Source organism: Mauremys mutica, chromosome 18 (genome assembly GCF_020497125.1).
Source record: "Mauremys mutica isolate MM-2020 ecotype Southern chromosome 18, ASM2049712v1, whole genome shotgun sequence".
Lineage (NCBI taxonomy): Eukaryota > Metazoa > Chordata > Testudines > Geoemydidae > Mauremys > Mauremys mutica.
In genome coordinates, this window is record NC_059089.1 from 10,720,996 (window position 1) to 10,741,879 (window position 20,884).

General features: G+C 44.1%; 1 protein-coding gene across 15 annotated transcripts in view; it reads left to right on the plus strand.

Moving 5' to 3' along the window:
* Positions 1-20,884, plus strand: part of EHMT1 (euchromatic histone lysine methyltransferase 1) — a 162,250-nt gene that overhangs the window by 65,858 nt on the left and 75,508 nt on the right. For 5 of the 15 annotated variants that reach the window (XM_044992504.1, XM_044992505.1, XM_044992506.1 and 2 more), the window contains one exon: positions 6,760-6,847. The exons of 4 other annotated variants lie outside the window; for them this stretch is intronic. In XM_044992504.1, coding sequence (XP_044848439.1) covers positions 6,802-6,847 — 46 coding nt within the window. In that variant the 5' untranslated portion in view covers positions 6,760-6,801. Of the gene's footprint in view, positions 1-282; positions 416-3,513; positions 3,540-3,567; positions 3,645-6,759; positions 6,848-20,884 lie in introns of those variants that run through there. 6 more of the 15 variants (XM_044992508.1, XM_044992507.1, XM_044992502.1 and 3 more) reach the window with 6 other exon arrangements.

Sequence of the window (20,884 nt, forward strand, 5' to 3'; positions counted from 1 at the left end):
GACATGAACTTGACTGCATCCTGGTTGTAACGAGAGCCTTGGACTGAACAGGGCTGTGAATTAGCTGTTGCTAGTCGAAGCAAATAGTAGCTTCTATTTTACTGTCAAAAAAAATGGCAGGTCACTGTGTGTCTGTAAACAATGCAGTTATGAAATGGCAGTGCAAGGCCGAGCTGAGCATGCTCAGGAACAGCCTGTAGGGGGAGGTGATCAGAGAAAGATGATCTAATTCAGTGCAATTCTGGGGATTGAAGGAAAAGACCAGGCTCCATCCTAATGACAGAGCAGAAAAAATACTTCTGGGACTAAGCCTGTAGGCCATAGCTGATAGATTCTGAGGATCTCCTACCTTTAGGACTTCGAGTACTGACCCGTGCTGTTTCGCTTTGTCATTTTCAAGAAGAGTAAAGTCTTGGTGAGGTTTTTCTGTAGTTATTAGAAGAACTGGCCCTAGATTGCTCTCTCTTTTTTCTGTTTCTCTCTCCCTCCCCCTCTCTCCCTGTCTGTTTCTCAGCTTGCAGGAGTCAATGTAGTGCTACCTGGTCAAGACAACTAACAGATGACACAAAGTGTTGTTTGAAGAGGCTGTGATCCTGAGCGAGGGCCTCTCCGCTCCAAGAAATCCCGCTCATGTGGGCTGGGGGAGAGAACTTTATTTTGTGTGTCTCTTTTTCTCGCCTTCCACCCCAGCGTGGCTTCTGAAGTTGGAAATGCGAAGTGAAATCTTTCTGTGACATCCTCCTGGAGGGGAAGGGAAAGCGAACTTTTCTGCTGGATATGACAGTTTGGTAGGGGGTGGGCCTTATGGTTCAAAGAGGTGGTTGAGTAATTTCAATGAGAGAAGCATGCCAGTCTTCATGTTCTAAAAGATCTGTGTTTGCACCCGTTGGGCTTTCATGTTGGGCTTTGCTTCAGATACCCATTCATATTACATTTTATTCTTGGTAGTCTTCTGGGGGCCTGAAGTTTCTAAAATGGATGTTTGTAGCCAGTAGGAGAGTTTAGCTTTTGCTACAGATAATGATGGATTGCCAGGCAGGATCTGACTCTCCATTTTTAGGATTTTTTCCAGCGATAGGGCAAGGAAAACAGCAGCTGTGAATAATACTCTGGTACTTCTGTCAACCTCCTCCTGTGGAAGGAGGAGATGTCTTTGTCTGCACTGATTTTTAGGGTTTGTCTATACGCATATATTGTACTGGCCTAACTATCCTGGTATATAGTCAAAGAGATAGAGCCCTCCTCGTGTGGATGCTGCTATAATGGTACTTATACCAACTTATTCCTGTACAGGAAGGGAAGTAAATTGTACCAGCATAAGGTACCTTTTGTACTGGCGTAACTGCAGCCACACTAGGGATTTTACTCAGATCACTATTCTGGTTTAAAAAAAAATGTCTCCGCCCTCCAACTGCCATAGTTATATCAGTACAAAAACTGCACGTTGAGCAGGCCTGAGTGGGAGGCCCTGCAAAACCCCTGTTTGCACAAAAGCCCAAAGACCATTATGAAGTTTTTGTGTTGTAAAAAGTCCATTTGACATAAATACTGTTACGTTTCATGCATGTGTTTGGCTGTTTCTGGCTTTTGCAGGCAGAGACTTTTACCTTGTTCCAACCCCTCCTCTCCCACCCCTGCTGCTTTGGAAGATGGTGGAGTTTTTTTATAGCGAGAATAAGAGAATCTCATTGATAGAAGAAAATATTCATCTTTAGGGAGGGAAGGGAAAGTCTTTGTGATGAATCTGTCCTCTGAATTGCTCGGTAAAACAAAAGAATCAAAGACTAATGTGACTTGAAGGCCAACTTCAGAAGGAGAGCAGTGCTTGTTTTGAATATGGTTTACTAGATACAGTTCACATGATTGCTAGCAGCTTGTAAGGAAGTGGCCTTAACCTTAAAAGGGGCTTTGAGAATGGTGACTGCTCTGTAGGCCAGGTACGTTATTGGTTGTTTTTTTCTCCTTACTGAATGAAGTTATTCTGCTTGTTCTGTTAAGAAATGGTCAGTGTGACACCAGCAAGCAACTGGACAGCAGGACATGATCAGAACAGACTCCTGAAATTAACACTCTTCACAGGCCAACCAAGAAACTCCCCCCACCCCCACCTTTTTTTCTGTAGTTGTTTTCTTAATAATTATTTCCTAAATTATTAGCTGCTAAATGTTTATCTTCTCAAGCCAAAGGATATTATTAGAAAGTTGATTTTAGGAAGAAAATGGGGGGAGGAGGTGAAAAAGAACGGTGAATGTGAATCTACTGCGGCTGGAGTTGCATCATTTATTAAGGGCTTTGCCTCTCTTTCTTGCTACAGTACATATTGCATACCTCGCTGCCGCCTTGCACAGTAGGTGAAATTCTGCTTTGTTGAAGTGCTTGCTGAAGGTTTGCCTAGGAGTAGAATTTGATCTGTCGGGAGACCGGGTGTTGTAACGGGGGGGTAGGTGGACTGGGGAGTGGAATGGCAGCAGTGTCATGGAAAGACGGGCTACATATCCATTGAGGCTTTGAACCTTCTGGTTATAGGCTTTATAGGCCATTCAAGATCACTCCTATGTCATTCTTTCCTAGTCTGCAAACAGATGTGTTGATGCAGATAGTGCCCTGAATGTTAAAGAACATAATTTTCCGTGTGCTCTGCCTAGTTTGAGAGGAGAAGGGTTAGTCTTCCTTGAATTATTTCCCTTCCCAGCTCTTCTTCGCATTGACCTGTTCTAGCGGAGTAGCTACATGAGGATAATGTTTCTGCTAAGTCTCAGTTTACTGGACAGTTAATTTTAAGACAAAAAGAGAAACCTGCTGAAGGTTTACACCTGAGCATATCAAACTCGGATCCCTTTTCTTATCCGCCTTTAGAGAACTCTGGTTCATGATGTAACTCACTGCTCTCTTGGGGGCTCCTGGAGGGAGGAAAGCTACAAGTTTTGATACGCTGGTGTTGCCTTTTGTATGGAAACCTTATTGGAACCAACTTGCTATGGGGTGAACCTGGATGGCTAATGACATTTCCAAAGAGAAGGCTGAGTAGGTTTCTTTCTGTTTTTCAGCCTTTTTTTTTTTAAAGGCACCAGTTTAGTTTCTAGCTCTGTGTTTGGAAATGCTGCAAAGCCTTTACTTGGATTCTCTAAACTCTCTTCCATTGCCGCCTTAGTTTTAAAATAACAAAGAGAACCTGATTTCTTGTACACAGAAGTGGAAGGGGAAAAAAATAATCAACCCTATTACAAGTCCTTGGATTCTCATGGCTTTTAAAGACCTAATCAGTCTGTCTTCTAAGATGCAATAATTTTTTTATTTCCCTTGAAAGCAAAAAAAGAAAAAAAAATGCTTCATGGGTTGTGGTGCATAGTCTTTGTGGAGGCTCTCCAGTGATTGAAGATTAATAATCACTCTGTTGTAGGCAGTGGAATGGAGACAGACGGCTGCAGGAAAGGAGGGGTGGGGAAAAGAGAGGGAGACTTTTATTCTGAAGCAGACTGTGCTTGGCAGTTGGCTTTTGTTGGGACTGCTGTTAAAGCAGACATTTCTCTGCTTGGAGGGTGGGTATAAGATTTCTCTGCCAATCAGGAGCCGACAGATTGGGGCATGGTGGAGTGTGAGCAAAAAGGGAAGTTTGCTTTGAATGTAAGGGGAAAAAAATGGAGGTATTGACACTTACAACAAAGTTGCTGCTAACAAGTTTGGATGAAATTGTGTGCTGGATGGAAATGGATGGAAAGCTAGAATCCTGCTGATTTTGGAGGAGTGTGTGTGTGTGTGTGTGGTGTTGGTTGTGTGGATTCTGCAGGGCTCTGTTTGTGTGAATACTGTCTTCAGGCTGGAAATGTTTGCCATGAAGTTGATACAACTGACTTTTGATAGACCTAGAAAGGGGGAAAGCTGCCTCCTTCCAAGCTTTATGGGAGGCAGGCTTCGAATGCTTTGCAGCAATTGTCTGCTGTAGCCTCCTTTTGATAAATATGCTTCACAACTTCCAATGGTCTTTTCCTCCCACAGGGTAAAAGATGCATTGTGCTGCTTTAGACATTGATGTTGGGGTTTTGCTTTGGTTTTTAATGAAAAATGAAAGTGGTGGGACTTCTGTTGTTAATGAGGACTGTTTAGATGTGGTTCTGGAATATGGACCATGTGAGCCTGTCAAAAGCAACCTCGAGTAACTTTGTCTGGCGGGACACAGGTGTATTGGCTGTGAGCTGGGAAAGTGATGTGCTGCTAAGTCTCTTTTATGGTGATGGGAGTTCTCTTAGAAAGCTGGTTTTGTTTGCAAGAATTCTGGGCAGCAGGGCACTCTTGTTAATTACAGTAGCTGAGACATGTGGCTGTGGTCAGTTCTTTCTTCAGAGTTCTAGCAGTGGCTTTCCTTTAGGCCTCTTCTCTTGCGTGGCAATAACATATCCCTTGGAAGGGATGAAAGGGGGAGTATGTGTGATTTTGTGGGGGGCTGGGGTGGGTAGAGGTGTTAAACTTTGAAGGAAAGATTGTAAATCAGTTGAGCAAAAATGGCTTATCTGAAATTCTGAGGCTTTTAGTTGGAATCATTTTAAAGATGGGAACATAAAAAGGTTTTATTTGCATAACATAAACCTCTGAAAACAAGCTGGTCCCTGTTAGAGATACTGAGACTCTTTATTTTATTCCAGTTGCTGTAGCAAGGGCGAGGATTCATTCTTCATGAGCAAAAACCCCAGGGTCTGCGTCGTTGTGTAGATACCATGGGACTGATTCTGCTCATGCTTGCGTTAGTCTTATACCTGTATAATGCCATTGGCTTGCTCCTGATTTACACCAGAGCAAGGGAGATGAGAATTGGGACCTAAGTATACATGTGTGCATCAAGAATAATGTTTTAACTCTTGGCTTAACAAAAATGAAGTTGGCCGCCATTCAAACTTCAGGCTGCATTGATACTCATTTCACTGTAGAAAATCCATGTATCCCTATGACCAAAGCTTGGCTTGTTCAGGCAGGTTGATCATATGGCTAAACTAGAGTTTGCATCACTCTTTTAAAAATAATAAAAATAACCATCTTTATCTTTTTTTAAAATCTGAAAATAGTGTGTCAAATATTTGTTTCCTCTCAAATGGGATCTCCTGGATATGCACCTGTGTGGAGTTTGTGTCTGCATGGGGAGATAGGGCTGCACAGGACCTGGATTACTCATTTGGGGGAACGATTCTGCAAGACGCAGAGTGCCCTCCAGGCAGGACTCGAAGCGTAGTTGCTACATTTTTCTAGATAAAAAGGGAGTTATTCCTGGAAACTTTAACAAGTGGCGATTTCCTTGACATTAAAGACTTTCTCCTCTGATTAGCTTTGTTATCCATTGGGTTTCAGATGATGCCAGCATTTTTCTTTAACCCTCTATGCTGTGGCCTTAGTGTCCTTCCCTGCTCTTTCCTGAACAGCCTGTAGCCAGGGACATGAGCATGGTCCCTACAGGATGGTTACTAAATGGGCCAGGTGGGCTTTTGCATACATAATGGGAGAGCCTCTCTGCTGTAACACCTACAGGAGCTTGGCAGTGCCGCTGAGCTCAGATGGAAACAAAAATTGCCTGGTGGCTGATTATAGTAACACGAAGATCAGCTGCGTTGCTAGCCTGGGAAGGTTCAGACTTAAATGACAACGAAAAGGGCAGTACTGTGTATGTGTTCATATCTTATCTGCTTTATTTGCTTTATGGGAGATGGGCAGGGGGTTTTCCTTATCGCCCAATGTGCTTTAAACCTTTTGATTTGCATGGCTGCAGGCACCATCTGCGCTCTGTGGAGGCCTACAACAGTTGGCTTGACCTAGGCTTATTCTTCTTCTGTGATGCGCACAGCATGAAATGAACCCTTCACCCTTGCCATTCCCCAACCTTTAAGACAGACAGTTCTGTTTGCGTTAACCAGATGCAGCTTTGCCAGGCAGTTGCCATGTTTATTCTTTAAACTAGCTTGTCACTTTAGCCAGAGAATTGTGTCAAAAGGCCCCTCCTCCTATGTTTTTTTAAAAAAAATACCCTTTTCCTTTCTGTTGCTGCTGCGCTTTTCTTTATGGCCAGGCATTTATAAGATAAGCAGCGTAGCTACCAAGCCCATATAGCAACGGGATGCCAAGTGCCTCAGTGGCTGAATAATATAGCAGGTGTTCAATAGAAAAAGTAAAAACTGTAGAAGTTAGATGAGGGTGAGACATGGATACCATTAAACTCAATAAACTGAAATTATGTATTAACTGTTACTTTCCTAGGTTGAAGGTTTAACTCTTGCAAATTGTGACTGTTCAACCTGGGAAAACACCTATGTTTGTCATCTTTGCTTGGCTAAGTTCTTGGCACTGTGGCCTCTATTTTCAAAAGTGACAAGTGAGTCTGATTGTCTCTGTGTGAGATACCCATCTTGACACCTTCAGTCAGGTTCCTTTAGGGTGTGTCAAGGTGGGCACCCAAAATCACTAGTGAAAAATCTTGGTCCACATCTTTTCCCCATGTGATCTTAGAGCTCAACTGTACAAGAAAATCCACGCTCACATCCTTCTCGAATGAGATGCGCTGCCAGCCCTGGCAAGCCTTTGAATTTTTGATCTTTGACCTGAACCTTGCAGGCAGTTTCCTGGAGTTGTTAGTTTTCACTCTGCAGTTTGTCCATGACTTTTCTGCCCTGGCATGGGCATGTAAACAGGATATTTTCACCATTATTTCTTGTTAAAATGTATAGTGAATGGATGTTGGGCTAAACAGTAATTGTTTGTGTCCTTCCTCCCGCACCCCAGCGAGCAGTGCAGAGTAAGGCAGAGACTAGGAAAGACGTCTGCATGAAGACTGAGCTGCTGAAAGATATTACCAACAGTAAAGAGGAAGGTAAGTGCATGCTTTGATCTGGGACCAAACCTCATCAGTGGGAACACTGGATATGGCATGGTTAAAAATGAACCAATAGATTAGTGACAGTTGAGCTGTGTGTATTAACGACCCGTGTCCTGCTCCCATTCAAGGTAATGACAGAACTCTGCATGAGCTTCTTCAGCAGGATCACCCCCCAAAGGATGCAGATGTGGGTCTCAGTTTCTTTGTTTCCACCCATCACGAGAATTACGCTTCTCACTTCTGCTTCTGATGTGCCTCTGAAACTGAAAGCAGACTAGGTTACTTTGATCTCCTGATCCATAACTAGTTTGAACTGAAGTCTGTCTTTTGTTTCTCTAATGTTAATATTAGTAATGAATAGTTCCTTAGATACTAGAGAATCCAGCAAGTTGCTTTAAGGAACTATTTTCACTCAGGGGACAATGAGTGGCTCTTGCCTTGTGGAGTTGGTTGCTGATTGCTTCATGATCAATTTTGATATATATATATATTTATTTTATGTCTTGAAGCTTGTTTTGTGCTTTCCTGTGAGCTTGCTGTTTGCTTCAGGAAGAAATGGTAGCATTGGGGAACGACTGGGACATGGCCTGTCATTATGGGGCATCTCCTTGCTTGTGCATTGTTGCTCTTCTACCTTTACCTTGAACGATGCCGTGCACATCACACAAGGTATTTCCAACCAGAGTCTGTGTGCGTGTGTGTGTGTTGCACGCATGCACTCGCCATCTGAGGATTTAATATTGATCTCCATATTTAAACCTCTTATTGTTTGTTTTTTGTGGTTTTTTGCCTTCATGGGGTCATTACTGAAGTCCTTGCTTCTGCAAGGATGGGCGCACTTTTGTTCTAATCCCTAGTCCAGGACTGGGGTTTAGAAAATAACTGAACTGGCCCCCTCCAAAATATTTCTAGTTCTTGCTGGACATGAGATATCAGACCTTAAAATTCATACCAATCTGAGCACCATCTTACTTTCCTTTTCTCTTCAATCCAGCATAGAATTGCAGAATCATAAAAATGTAGGAGGGACCTCAAGAGGTCATCAAATCCAGCCTCTGGCACTGAGGCAGAATCAGGTAAACCTAGACCAGCCCTGACAGGTGTTTGTCCAACCTCTTCTTGAAAACCTCCAGTGATGGAGATTCCACAATCTCCCTTAGAAGTCTATTACAGAATTTTAACTAGACATATCGTCAGAAAGTTTTTCCTAATATCTAACCTAAATTTCCCCTGCTGCAGAGTAAACCCATTGCAACTTGTCCTACCTTTAGTGGACATGGAGAACAATTGATCACCATCCTCATTATAACAGCCTTTAACATATTGGAAGCCTTATCTGGTCTCCCCTCAGTTTCCTCTTCTTTTCTGAAGACTGAACATGCCCAACATCTTTAACAATTACCTCCCATGTGTTACATACGACATATGTGTAACATATGTGTTACATACCCCTGTTAATACACCCAGAATGACATTAGCCTTTTTTTTTTTTGCAACTACATCACACTGTTGACTCATACTCAATTTGTGATCTACTATAACCCTCAGATCCTTTTCAACATTATGACTACTTTGCCCGTTATTCCTCATTTAGTAATTGTGCATTTGATTTTTCCTTCCTAAATGTACGTGTCGCTATTGAATTTCATCTTGTTGATTTCAGATCAGTTTTCTAATTTATCAAGGTCATCTTGAATTCTAATCCTGTCCTCCACCCTGTTTGCAGCCCACCCAACTTGGTGTTATCCACAAATTTTAGAGGCATTTTTTTCAAAAATGACTTGAATAATATAGTGAAAATATTATATAGCACTGGACCCAGGACTGACCCCTTTGGGTCCCCACTAGATACACCCTCCCAATTTGACAGTGAACCATTGAGAACTACTTTTTGACTCCTGTCTTTCAGCCAGTTGTGTACCCACAGTATAGTAATTTCATCTAGACCACATTTCCCTGGTGTGCTTATGAGCATGTCACGTGGGACTGCATCAAAAGGCTTACTTAAATCAAGATAGATCACATCTGTTGTTTTCCCCCCCTTATCCACTAGGCGAGTTACCCTGCTAAAGGAAATTAGGTTGGTTTGGCATGATTTGTTCTTGACAAATCCATGCTGACTATTCCTCAAAACCCTCTTATCCTCGCTAGGTGCTTACGAATTGATGGTTTAAATATTGGTTCCAGTATCTCACCGTGTATCAGCGTTAGGGTGACTGTCTATAATTCCTTGGGTCTTCTTTGTTCCCTTTTTTAAAGATAGGTACTATGTTTGCCCGTCACCAGACCTGTAGGACTTCACCCATCCTCCATGAGTTCTTGAAGATAATTGCCAACAGTTCTGAGATTGCTTCAGTTAGTTCTGTGGGCCTAGGATGACTTTTGTCAGGCCCTGTTTACTTGAATGTATCTAACTTACCTAAATATTCTTTAACCTGTTCTTTCCCTATTTTCGCTTGCGTTCCTTCCCCCTTGTTAATATTAATTGTGTTGAGTATCTGATCACTGTTAACCTTTTTAGTGAAGATAGAAGCAAAATAGCCATTAGACACATTAGTCTTCCTGATCACATCCGTTATTAGCTCTCCTTCCCCACTAAGTAGAGGACCTACACCTCATCATTTTAAAGAACCTCTTCTTACTGCGTTTTATGGCCTGTGCTTGGTGTAACTCATTTTGTGCCTTAGTCTTTCTGATTTTCTCCCTGCATGCTTGTACTATTCTTTTGTACTCCTCCATAGCACTTTGTCCATGTTTCCACTTTTTGTAGGATTCCTTGTTGATTTTCAGGCCATTCAAGAGTTCCTGATGCAGCCATATTGGCCTCTTATTATTATTCTTCCTAAATTTTCTTCACGGCTGGATAGTTGGCACTTGTACCTTTAATCTTGTCTCCTTCCGGAGAGCTGACAGTTCCTGAACTCCTTTATCTCATAGATTTTCTTCCCATGGGATCTTACCTACCAGTTCTCTGATTATGTTAAAAGTCTACTTTTTTGAAGTTCATTGTCCTTATTCTGCTGCACTTTTTCCTTAGAATCCTAAAATCTATCACTTCTTGATCACTGTCATCCAAATTGCCTTCCACCTTCTGATTCGCTACCAATTCCTCCCTGTTGGTCAGAATCAAGTCTAAAATATCTGCCCCCCCTGGATTCTCCTTCCACCTTCTAAAACACAGTTGTCCCCAACACATTCCAAGAACTTATTGATGTTCTGTTGACGGATTTGATGTTTGATGTATTGCTTTTCCTACAGATGTAGAGGTAGTACAAGTCCCCCTTTATTACCAGGCCTTGTGTTTTGGATATTTCTGTTCTAGAAATGCCTCATCCACCTCCTTTTCCTGATTTGGTGGTCTAATATCACCCCTTTTCCCCCCTTTTATCTTTATCTTGAGACTTTCAGCTGGTCTGCCTCCTACCTCCTTCTGGCCCTTGATATAAGTATATATATTCTGGATGCATAATGCAATGCCGCCTCTCTCTTTTCCCTGTCTGTCCTTCCTGCAAAAGCTGTACCCCTCTATACCAGTATTTCAGTCATGAGATTTATCACACCAGTTCTCAGTGATGCCAATTTAGTCATAGTTTAGCTTATGTACTAATACTTCCAGGTCTTCCTGTGTTTTTCTTGCATTTGTATATAGACATCTAAGATTTTGAGCAGATTGCCCCACTGATTGCCTTCTTGTTGTTGCTGTGTAGAGTCCTGTGACCCTAGTGTACATTTCCATGTCTGCCCTCATCCTTGTTAAGGTCACCTTTTTATGCGCTTACCTGTGGGCTTTTGTCACCTGCCTGCTGTGAACCTACTTTAAAGCCTCCCTCACTGGGTTGGTGAGCCATTGCTTGAAGAGGCTCTTCCCACATCTCTTCCCAGAACAGAGTTCTGCGGTCGATGTTTGTTTTTTGGAAACCCCTTTCTTACAAACCGCTCAAGTTAGAGACTGATGACCAAATCCTGCAAGCATGTCTTTAAGCATGTGAGTAATCTCATTGAAGTCAAAGTTATATGTGTGCTTAAATCTTTGCACCAGTGTAACTGAGAGGAGAAAAGTATCAGAGGGGTTGCCGTGTTAGTCTGGATCTGTAAAAGCAGCAGAGAGTCCTGTGGCACCTTATAGACTAACAGACGTATTGGAGCATGAGCTTTTGTGGGGGATGCATGCATCCGACGAAGTGGGTATTCACCCGCGAAAGCTCATGCTCCAAAACGTCTGTTAGTCTATAAGGTGCCACAGGACTCTTCGCTGCTTTTGAGAGGAGAAACTGGCTGTGGTGCCTTATATCACTTGAATGTGGGATATGAAGCTGCTTTTGCATGATACGAACCATTGCTTCTAGCTCTAGCTGGTCTCAAACAGCAACCTCTAGGTTCTGGTGGGTTAAAAAACCAAGAGGATAATCAGAATGGAGTGATACTTGAAAGTCTTGATACCTCTTGACTGATTTTAGGCTAAAAGGAAATACTGTGTATCATAGGAAAGTGGAGAATCCCACGTGTGCAATGGTATAAAACGTGCATTTCCAGTCTTGGTGCTTCCCGAGGTATTGGACTTTCAAACCATCCTCCCTCCTTCAGTCTACCAGCTTTTTTTATGGAGCTACGGGACAGAATATTTCAAATACGGAGGCTCAGACATGTCATTTCCATTCCCTATTGTGTTTTTTTGTATTAACCCATTGTTTTAACATGCCTGACTTTGTCTTGCATGATTATTTGGCTGTGTGACTTTTATATATAGTTCTAACCTTACCTTTGTAAACCAGCATTGATGCCACATGAGTTTAATTAGGTAATGTTCCCCGATTCCATTACCAATAATGCATATAATTTATATAATGATTTACAGTTTCAAGTGCATCCCAAACATTAAATAATTACTACTCCCTGACAATTTGACAGGAAATGTTTTCTCTAGAGGTAGCATATGGTGCAGTAATGGATGGACACCTCCCCAGGTTGGGAGGTTTGGTTTGGTAAAACACCCTGAGGTCTGGATGCTTCTTTGAAATGTCTCTCAACTACCTGAATCTCTTGGATCTGTAAAATAGGACACAACTAGTTCAAGAAGAAGATTCAGTGAGAAGCTTCTGGTTCGCATGATCAGGTCTGAAAGAGCATGAGACTGCTGGTCGTCTCATGTTGGATGAGAACTGTTGTCTATTAGAATAGGAGCTGATCTGGATTCTGTTCCTGTTGTAAGGACACCCTGGGCTGTCTGCAGGGTTTGAACCCAGGATGGTTGGAGCTGAAAGCTGGAGCCTTTACCGCTTGAGCTAACGGATGAGAGCGTGGATTATCCACATGAACAATTTGTAAATGCTTGTCCTGAGCTTCAGAGGTCCATATCAATTCAGATCCACATTGGGGCAGTTATTTGTAACAACGCTGCTTTGTGTTAGTGTGGATTGTGCCGGCTCTGCCCCTGACTCACTGCATGGCCCTTGGCAAGTCATACAACTTCTCTGTGCCTCAGTTTTCTCCATCTGTAGGTTGGCAAGACAGCTACCTACCTCACACACATTTTGGGAAGCGTAATGCATGAAGAGCTTTGAGTTCCTCGAAGGGAAGGTACTGCAGAGCTGCGGTGTTGTAGTTCAGTAATTTTGAGGGTCTCTTCTGGCTTCAGCCTAGCAGCACAAAAATGAGAAATAATTAAACTTTAAACTTCACACAGCTATCAGTGTCCTGGGAGCAAGTCCCAGACAAAGTAAAACCCAGTATTTGCTGCATGTGTTGACTAAAAGCTCCTTTCTATCTAAGGCCACACAATAGAGAGAGAAAAAAGCTACTCGAGAATAGCAAACTGGTGACTAGAACCTTCATTATGAAAGGGTCCAGTTCAGTTCTCCTATGGGTAAAAGTTCAGGTCAGCCCTTTGCTTGTGCGGGGGGGGGGGGGGGGGGGGGGAAGGGGTGAATGGAAAAAAAAGTTGCTCTTGTGTTATATTAAGGTTGGGCGTATCTAGTTTGTCTCTGTGTAATGAACTAATGAATCATCTCTTACATCGGCATGACTTCAGTTCTTCTGCTAATGTTCACCATGCAGAGCAACTGGCTACATCTCACTTGGTCTTTCAAAGCAGACCGCACTTGTTTTGCTCAGCCCAGCAGATGGAAAGCTCCCAGTGAGAGACCAGTCGAAGTGTGGGAGCTGCGATGGCTTGTGCCCACTGAGGATCAGGCCTGATGTTTTCAATTCTGTTTCACCAAGAAGAAAAGAATCACCCTTGACATCAACACTTTCCTGATTCTGGGTTGAACAAAATGGGGCGAGTTTTCCTCTTAATTCTAATACAAAATCTTGATCCAGAGTTTAATACTAACTAGTGCTCGTTCACTGAGCATCCCCCTTTCAATTTCCTTTTTCTTTCAACTGGGCTTTTCTCTGCTTTACTATTTCCTTTAATTGTTTTATTTTTTCTGAGAAGGAAAGAGTTCTCTTTCTTACCAGCAAACCGTAAGACCCACAAACCCTTGAACGACCTCTTGTTAAAAGTGAATTCAGCAAGGCAATCTGATCTTGTGGAAATGGCTCTTGTATCTTGATTAACTATACAGGTGCGCTGCAAAGCTTTGGTTATACACACACGGGAGTAGAACTACTGCACCTTCTGGACTGTTTGAGGATGACCTAGCAGTTGGGTGTTGTAACAGGGTGGTCTGCAACTTTACCCCTGTTCAGTTGTCAAACCCATGATGCCTATAGAGAGCTGTAGTCAGGAGGTTGGTGTCTGGCTGTCCCTGGAGCAGGTCTGAGAGATGCAGTGGGAGAGAGCTCTGGGCCCCCTAGCCAGTTTAGGTCAGGGAAATAGCTTGGTTTTGGTGTTACTTGGTGTGTGTTCGTGTTCAAATTAATTGTGCTCTGCAGTAAGGGCCTGAAAGAAACCGGGGTGTGGTGTTAGCCCTTCCTGGGCTGGGGAGATGAGCCAGCAGTTTCCAGGTGACCTGTCTCCAGTAGAAGTCAATGCTTTATGGTTCAGGGGAATGTACAAAACCCCCGTAACGGACAACTGTGCATTCACTTGCAAGAAGAGTTTTCCTCAGCTCAGTCATAGTGGTTGGCTTATGCCCTGAAGCATGACGGTCCATATCCCCTAGCTGTTTTTCCTGGCTAGTGTAATTGAGGATAGAAGTCTATGGTTTTCAAGGGGACCTAAGGGAGTTAGGTGCCCAGCTGAAAGCCACAAGCAAACTGAAGGGGAAAAGGTCATGTTGACCTAGTCATCCTCAGCTGTCTCTGTAGAGGCAGTACTGTTCCTCTCAGGCTGTGTCAGAGCAGCTGGCATGAGCTGTAGCTCCTTTGTCATAGAACCATAGAAATGTAGAGCTGGAAGAGATCTCGAGAAGTTGAGTCCAACCCCCTGCACTGTGGCAGGACCAACTAGACCTAGTCCTACACCGTCTGCCTGGGGACAGTTACTGGCAGGCTGGCCAGGAGCACAGGCCATTTCTATCGCAGCACAAGAGCCAAATGTGAATCCGTTTGATAGACAGCTAGCCAGTACAATCAGAGCCAACAGAAAGGAGCACAAACTATGGCAGGCAGTGCTGGGATGGCATGGCATATGGAGTCTCTTGTTCAGGATCTCAGCTTTCATTAAAAAAACCCAACCCGTCTTGCTGTTATGCTTGAAAAGAAAACGTCAGACATGTGGGCTGTAAACGACGAGGAGATGTCTGCAGAGAGGCAGGAGCAAAAGCTGGGAGAGCTGAGAACTGCCCCCATCACCTCAGCAAGGTGTTGACCCAGAGGCCCAGTGGTGATCATTTAAATGTCAACACGAGCTGTTTCATTCCTTGTGTCTGAAAGGAATCAGCCGTGCACAGTGAAGGAATGATTGGCAGCATGGGTAAGCAAACCAGCGAACAACCAGCCTCAAGCCTGCCAGGGGCCCTGGGTATGTCCTTTGGTTGCTAGCCTGTGCGGAAGCCTGTGTGCCAAGTCTACGCGACTGCTGTTATCTGTGATATTTAGATTAAAGCCAGTATCTGTACTCCTACCTGTGCTATCAATCCTTTCATCACTTGGCAGTGTGGATGTACCCTTACCGTGGCTGACATGTGGTGCCAAAGTGGGTGATGTCTGGGAGAGAGATAATTGAGGTTGGCTAAAACATGGCAAGTCAATAAGAACTTCAGAAGGACCTAGCAAAACTGAGGAGATGAAATGCTTTGTTGATTATATGTATCCACTCAGACACATTTCTGGTTTCTAAATTAACTGTAACCACTCAGGAAACAGATCTGGCCACCACTGCACACAGTTCAATGACATCCTCTGTTGAATGTGCAGTGGGGTAAAAAACAACACCCGCACTCTCTCTCTCTCATACAACCAACCCTCAAAATTCCCAAATGCATAAAGAAAGGAATAGAAAATAATGCTGAAAATATGATGATGCCACTGTATATAAATTGAGGGTATACCCTCTCATGAAGTAATGTGCTTTGTTCTGTTTTCCATATTTTAAAAACAACAACCACATAGATGCAGCAAAAAGAAAAGGGGTTCTGAGATGGGTGAGGAAAATGAGTGGAGGCCTGAAGCAACTTCATATGAGGAAATATTGAAAAGACAGACTTCAGAGAAGAGATTAATAGAACGAGACATGATAAAAATAGACAGACAGATCAGACACTTCTGTTCACCCTCTCTCATAATATGTGAGCGAGGAGACGTTCAATGAAACAGAAAAGCAACATTTTTTAGAAGAAAATACTTCATGCTCTGCTTAAGTGACCTATGGAACTCATTGCCACAAGATATCAGCAAGACCAGCATCTTAACAGGAGTCTAAAAAGGATGAGATATATTATATCGCTAGTGAGAACACTCACAGTATTATTAGAGAAGATGAAAAATGTATTAAGACTGTAAAGCTTCAGGGCATAAGCCAGCAGTTCTCACTTGGGGCTGTGCCATCAGCGGATGGGGTCATCTGTCAATGAGTCAGGTTCAGCCCATGAGACAATGCCGTCTGACCCTTAACATGTCTGGATCTGCTCCACACATGCTGTGCCAGGAAGCTGAGGTACAAAATGGCAGCCTCCCGAAGTCACACTGTGCGGAGGCCGCTATTTTGTAAAATGGTGGCCTCCTGGCATGGCGTTTGTGAAGCAGGTCTGGACACGTTGGCTGTGTGGATGCCATTTTTCCACTTGCACCATCCGACTGTGCAAGCATCCAGCTGAGAGACTTGAATGCAGAAGTTTATCTGTGGGCAGTAGCTTTATCAACAGAGCATCTTCTCTGAGCTCTGAGGAGCCTGTGCTAGGCTTTTCTGCAGTGGCTTGTAAGCTCCTTAAGACAGGGCCCATATCTTCTTTTATGCCGCCCTGAATACCCTGTTGGCACTTGATAAAGAATTATTGTAAGTCGCTGTCTCTGCTTCCCTAGTATCACCACATGGGGCCTTCCTAAGTCCTGCCTCATTTGCCTAGCAGCGAATTCCTCTTTCTGATTTGTAGTAAGAGGCACAGTGGAGCCATTTTTATGCAGAATCTCTGCTGCAGCCTCCAGCAGTGAGTTTGGTGGTGCGGTTATGAATGAAAAAGGAGAGTGCAAGAAACGTGCTCTCAAATATGATGAAGCTTTCTTTGAGTATGGCTTCACTGGTGATTTTGAGAGCATGAAGAAAGGCCAAAATGCCAGCTATGTCACGTGGTGTTATCTAGCAAAAGCATGAAACCCAACTAACTTAAACACTCGAAAACCCTTCAGAAGGAACACTCGGGCAAACTAAGTCATTTTTCCAGCTCTGGAAAGAAGAACTTTCAGGTCACCAAGTGCCATTCAAGAAAGCCATGTCCGTCTGTGACTGCGCTCAAAAGGCATCATTTGAGGTGAGTTTTACCACATCACACAGGCCAAAAATCCTCACACAACTGGAGAGACTTTGATTTTGCCAGCTGCAATCGTTATGGTGAAGATAATGGTGAAGGGAAACAGGCAAACAAACTCAAAGCCATATCACTCTCTAACAATACAGTGAAACAAAGGCTTGAGGTGTTAGCAGCAGATCATGAAAACACACTGGTGGAGCATCTGCAAAACACGGATGCTTTTGCTCTTCACGTTTACGTGAGCCCTGAAGGTCGTGATGCACATTTATTGACTTTTGTGAAGTACATATGGCAGGGTACAATTCCTGGACACAATGGCACAAGGAATGTTCTGTGTGCTACATGAAAGACAAAAGTATCTCGTGTGATCACATGGTGGGCTTCTGTATAGTTGGAGTTCTGTCTATGGCAGCCCACAAAGCAGGTCTGTGCTTTGATGAAGAAAGTTGCTCTGTCTGCTATATAGACTCTGCATGATTCAGAGAGCAGCTGGCATCCAAAGCTCTGAGTCCACAGCTAGGTGAAGTTTTGCAGCCGGTCTTGTGTATTGTGAACTACATCAAGACTCAGCCCCTTTGCAGGTGTGTGTTTGCAAAATTCTGCGAAGGCATGGGGTCCAATCACAACATGGTGGTGTTCCACACTGAAGCTCGTTAGCACTTGTGAGGAAAAATACTGGAATGATGTTTTGAACTGAGATGAGCTGCATGCCTATGCAATGGATTGCAAAAAGAGTGAATTGATTTTCTTTGTGACCAAAGGAAGATGTGCCTATGTCCCAGACATATTTGGGAAACTGAATGAATTGAATAAAGGTCTGCAAGGAAAGAACACCCACATCCTTCAGCTGAGTGATCAAATAACAGGATTCATGAAAAAAAGTTGTTTTCTGGAAGAATAATCTGTTGAAGACAAACGATGACTCCTTCCCACGGCTTTGCAAGTTCCTGGCTGACAATGAAATTGTTCAGCCACCCACATAGGTGAATGCTGAGCATCTCAGGCAGATGGAGGAACAATTTACATCCTTTTTTTCCTGCCTTGGACATGACAACGTCCAATTGGGTGCGAAACCCCTTTCAGTGCAAGCCCGAGATGCCATGGTTTTGCCAGCATCTGAAATCAAACAGCTCATTGAAATTTCCTGCAATCAGTTCTTGCAAGGAACCGATGCCCAACTTTATCTCCCGGCGTTCTGGTGCACTGTCAAGAATGAATATCCTGCACTATCAGCGTGCGCCTTGCAACTGCCGGTGCCATTCGCGAGCACATATTTGTGTGACGCTGGATTGAGCGCACTTGTATCCATCAAGCCTCGGTACGGATCTACTGTTGATGTCACATTGGCGATTAGATGTTCAATTTCTACCACGCTACTGGATTTCGAGACACTGTGTTGTTACACTCAAGCCCATGTGTCGCATTACAGAGCATTCAATAACATACTTCATGTGTAAATTCCTTTGCTTCTTCAGTTGCTATGTTGCTTTGCTGCTGGCTGCTGTCACAGGAAACAGCAAGTCGCAAAATGGGCAGAAAGTTTGGGGACCCCTGGCATAAGCCCTTTATTTAGTGTCTGGGGTTAGGGAGGATCTTCTGCTATGGGCTACTTAATAACTATCCATGATGAGGTTTCTTTTACCTTCCTCTGAAGCATCTGGTACTGGCCACTTTCAGAGGCTCCAATTCCGCAATGTACTTAGTGTACTTAAGTCCATCTCTGTTCAGCAAAGCAGATACTTTACTTTTTAGACTTGTGGCTACATCTTATTGACTTGAACGAGACTTAAGCCAGTGCTTTTGTTGTGTTGGGGCCAGAGACAGGGTACTAGGCAAGGTCTAGCTGTTCTGAGCTGGCATGACAATGTTTTTATCACCAGATCAAGGTATTTCTACTATAAAAGGAGACTAAATTATGTTACCATGTCTTATTAAGCAGTTTAGAGCTTGACACAAACTGGAGCTTAGTGGGGGGTCTTTCTAATTAGAGGCTTGGGCAGGGACCTGAGATAATCCTTAGTAACTCTTGAATGAGCTCATGGGGCCATCAGGCATTGTCACGGCAGCTCTCATAGGGGATTTGGGCAGTGCAAAAACATGTTTGTAGGGAGCAACCAAACAGGATACTGGGCTAGATGGACCCAATATGGCCGTTCTTATGTTCAACATTTATTAAAAGTAGAAAATTATAGGGTTTTTTTTTCTTTTTAAACTTCAGTCAAGTGGGTTTTTTCATAAAGTCTCTGTGTCCTTTATGGAGTAATACAATTATCCTTTCCCCTAGTGTAGTGCTCTGATCCAGGCAACCTTCTTCTTTTTGAGGCCTCCCACCAACATTCCACAGCCCGTCTGTGCTACAACAACTGCTTTTCTGCATATAAAAGCCAGGGCCGCCATTAGGGGGTGGCAAGCAGGGCAGTTGCCCAGGGCTCCACGCCACAGGGGGCCCTGTGAAGCTAAGTTACTCAGGCTTTGGCTCAGCCCCAGGCAATGGGGCTTCGTCTTTCTGCCCTGAGCCCCAGCAAGTCGAATGCTGGCCCTGCCTGGTGGACCCCCTGAAACCTGCTCGTGGCCCCCCAGTGGACCCCAGGCCCCTGGTTCAGAACCACTGCTCTAATCTGTCTCAATTTGGTCACTTTTATGGCAGCTAAATTGAATGAGCAGAAAGTGCAACAATTGCCAGTTGCAGAAGCTATCTGATTGCTTCAGTGGGAATGCTCAGCAGCGTAAATCCTTCCTGTATTTAGCACCTGGCAAGAGGAGGCCCTGAGTGCCTCCTGCAAAATACTGGGAACCCTCCACTCCCAGAGCCTGGCAAATCTCGACCCATAATTTTGTGTTTCTCCCAGTGCTAACATTGTTGAAACGAAGATTGAAGTGGCTACACCAAGACCAATTTAAAAATGCAAACTAGGGGGCATATAAAGGGCTGTCGGTTTTCTTCTGCTCTTTAGCTGAATTTTTCCCCTCAGTGATTGTGGACAGTAACAGAAAAATCCATTCTTTGTCTTTCCTCCTTTTAAATCACAGCTGGCAAAAGCACATGCCTTCTGCATCTTCCTGGTTTCTTAAGCTGTGAATGCTCCCGTAAATTGAAGCTGTCCCGAGTGGCAAGAGTTGGTGTTGCTCAGACTTTGAAGCTTGCTTGCACGTCCATGAAGCTGCATGGCTGGGGCACGTTTTTGCCTCTGCTCTCCTGCATAGTCTCTAGGGAATACTAGTGAGTTATTTTTAAAAGTTACTCACCTGTCCGTAGTCTAGACGGGCAGGATCCACCTGGGGAGCTCTAACATGCCTGACCTTCTCTGTGTGGGAAAGGAGAGCATTCCTAATGGAGGTTCCTAGCCAGGCCGAAGCCCCAGAGCCCCATGGGAAAGCCGTGTACATGAAGATACTTTCCTGCACGATATTCAGTGCCAAACATCCATTGATCTCAACGTGAAATAAGCAAGAGCTTTAGAAGGTGAAGCTGCTAGGGCACAGTTATAATCAGTGTTAGGGCTAATGGCAAATGGCTGTGATGGGGAAACGTTTAGATCTCAGCTGATGACTAGAGAAAGTGGAAGTGCTAGGAAACGTTATGAGTGTTTCAAGTGCTAGAGCAGATATGGAGTGTGTGTAAGTGAAACAGTCCGATGCCACAATGACTCTCCAGGTGAAACCCATTTGCAGACAGTGCGTTAAAGATGAGTTGAATACTTTAAAAAATAAATATATAATGGAAAAACAAAGATCTCATGATTTGGGGGCAAATCAGCCTCCTACTCCCTTAGAACACGGGTGGGCAAACTTTTTGGCCCAAGGGCCACATCTGGGTATGGAAATTGTATGGAGGGCCATGAATGCTCACAAAATTGGGGGTTGGGGCGTGGGAGGGTGTCAGGGCTGCAGGCTCCAGGCGACGCTTACCTCAAGCTGCTCCCAGAAGCAGCGGCATGTCCCCCATCCAGTTTCTACAGAGAGGTGCGCTTAAGCAGCTCTGTGCGCAGCCCCATCCACAGACGCCGCCTCTGCAGCTCTCATTGGCTGCAGTTCCCAGCCAATGGGAGCTGCGGGGGCAGCACTTGAGGCATGGGCAGCGTGTGGAGCCCCCTGGCTGCTCCTACGCATAGGAGCCGGAGGAGGGACACGTGACTGCTTCCAGGAGCCGCGTGGAGCGGGGCAAGCCCCCAACTCCACT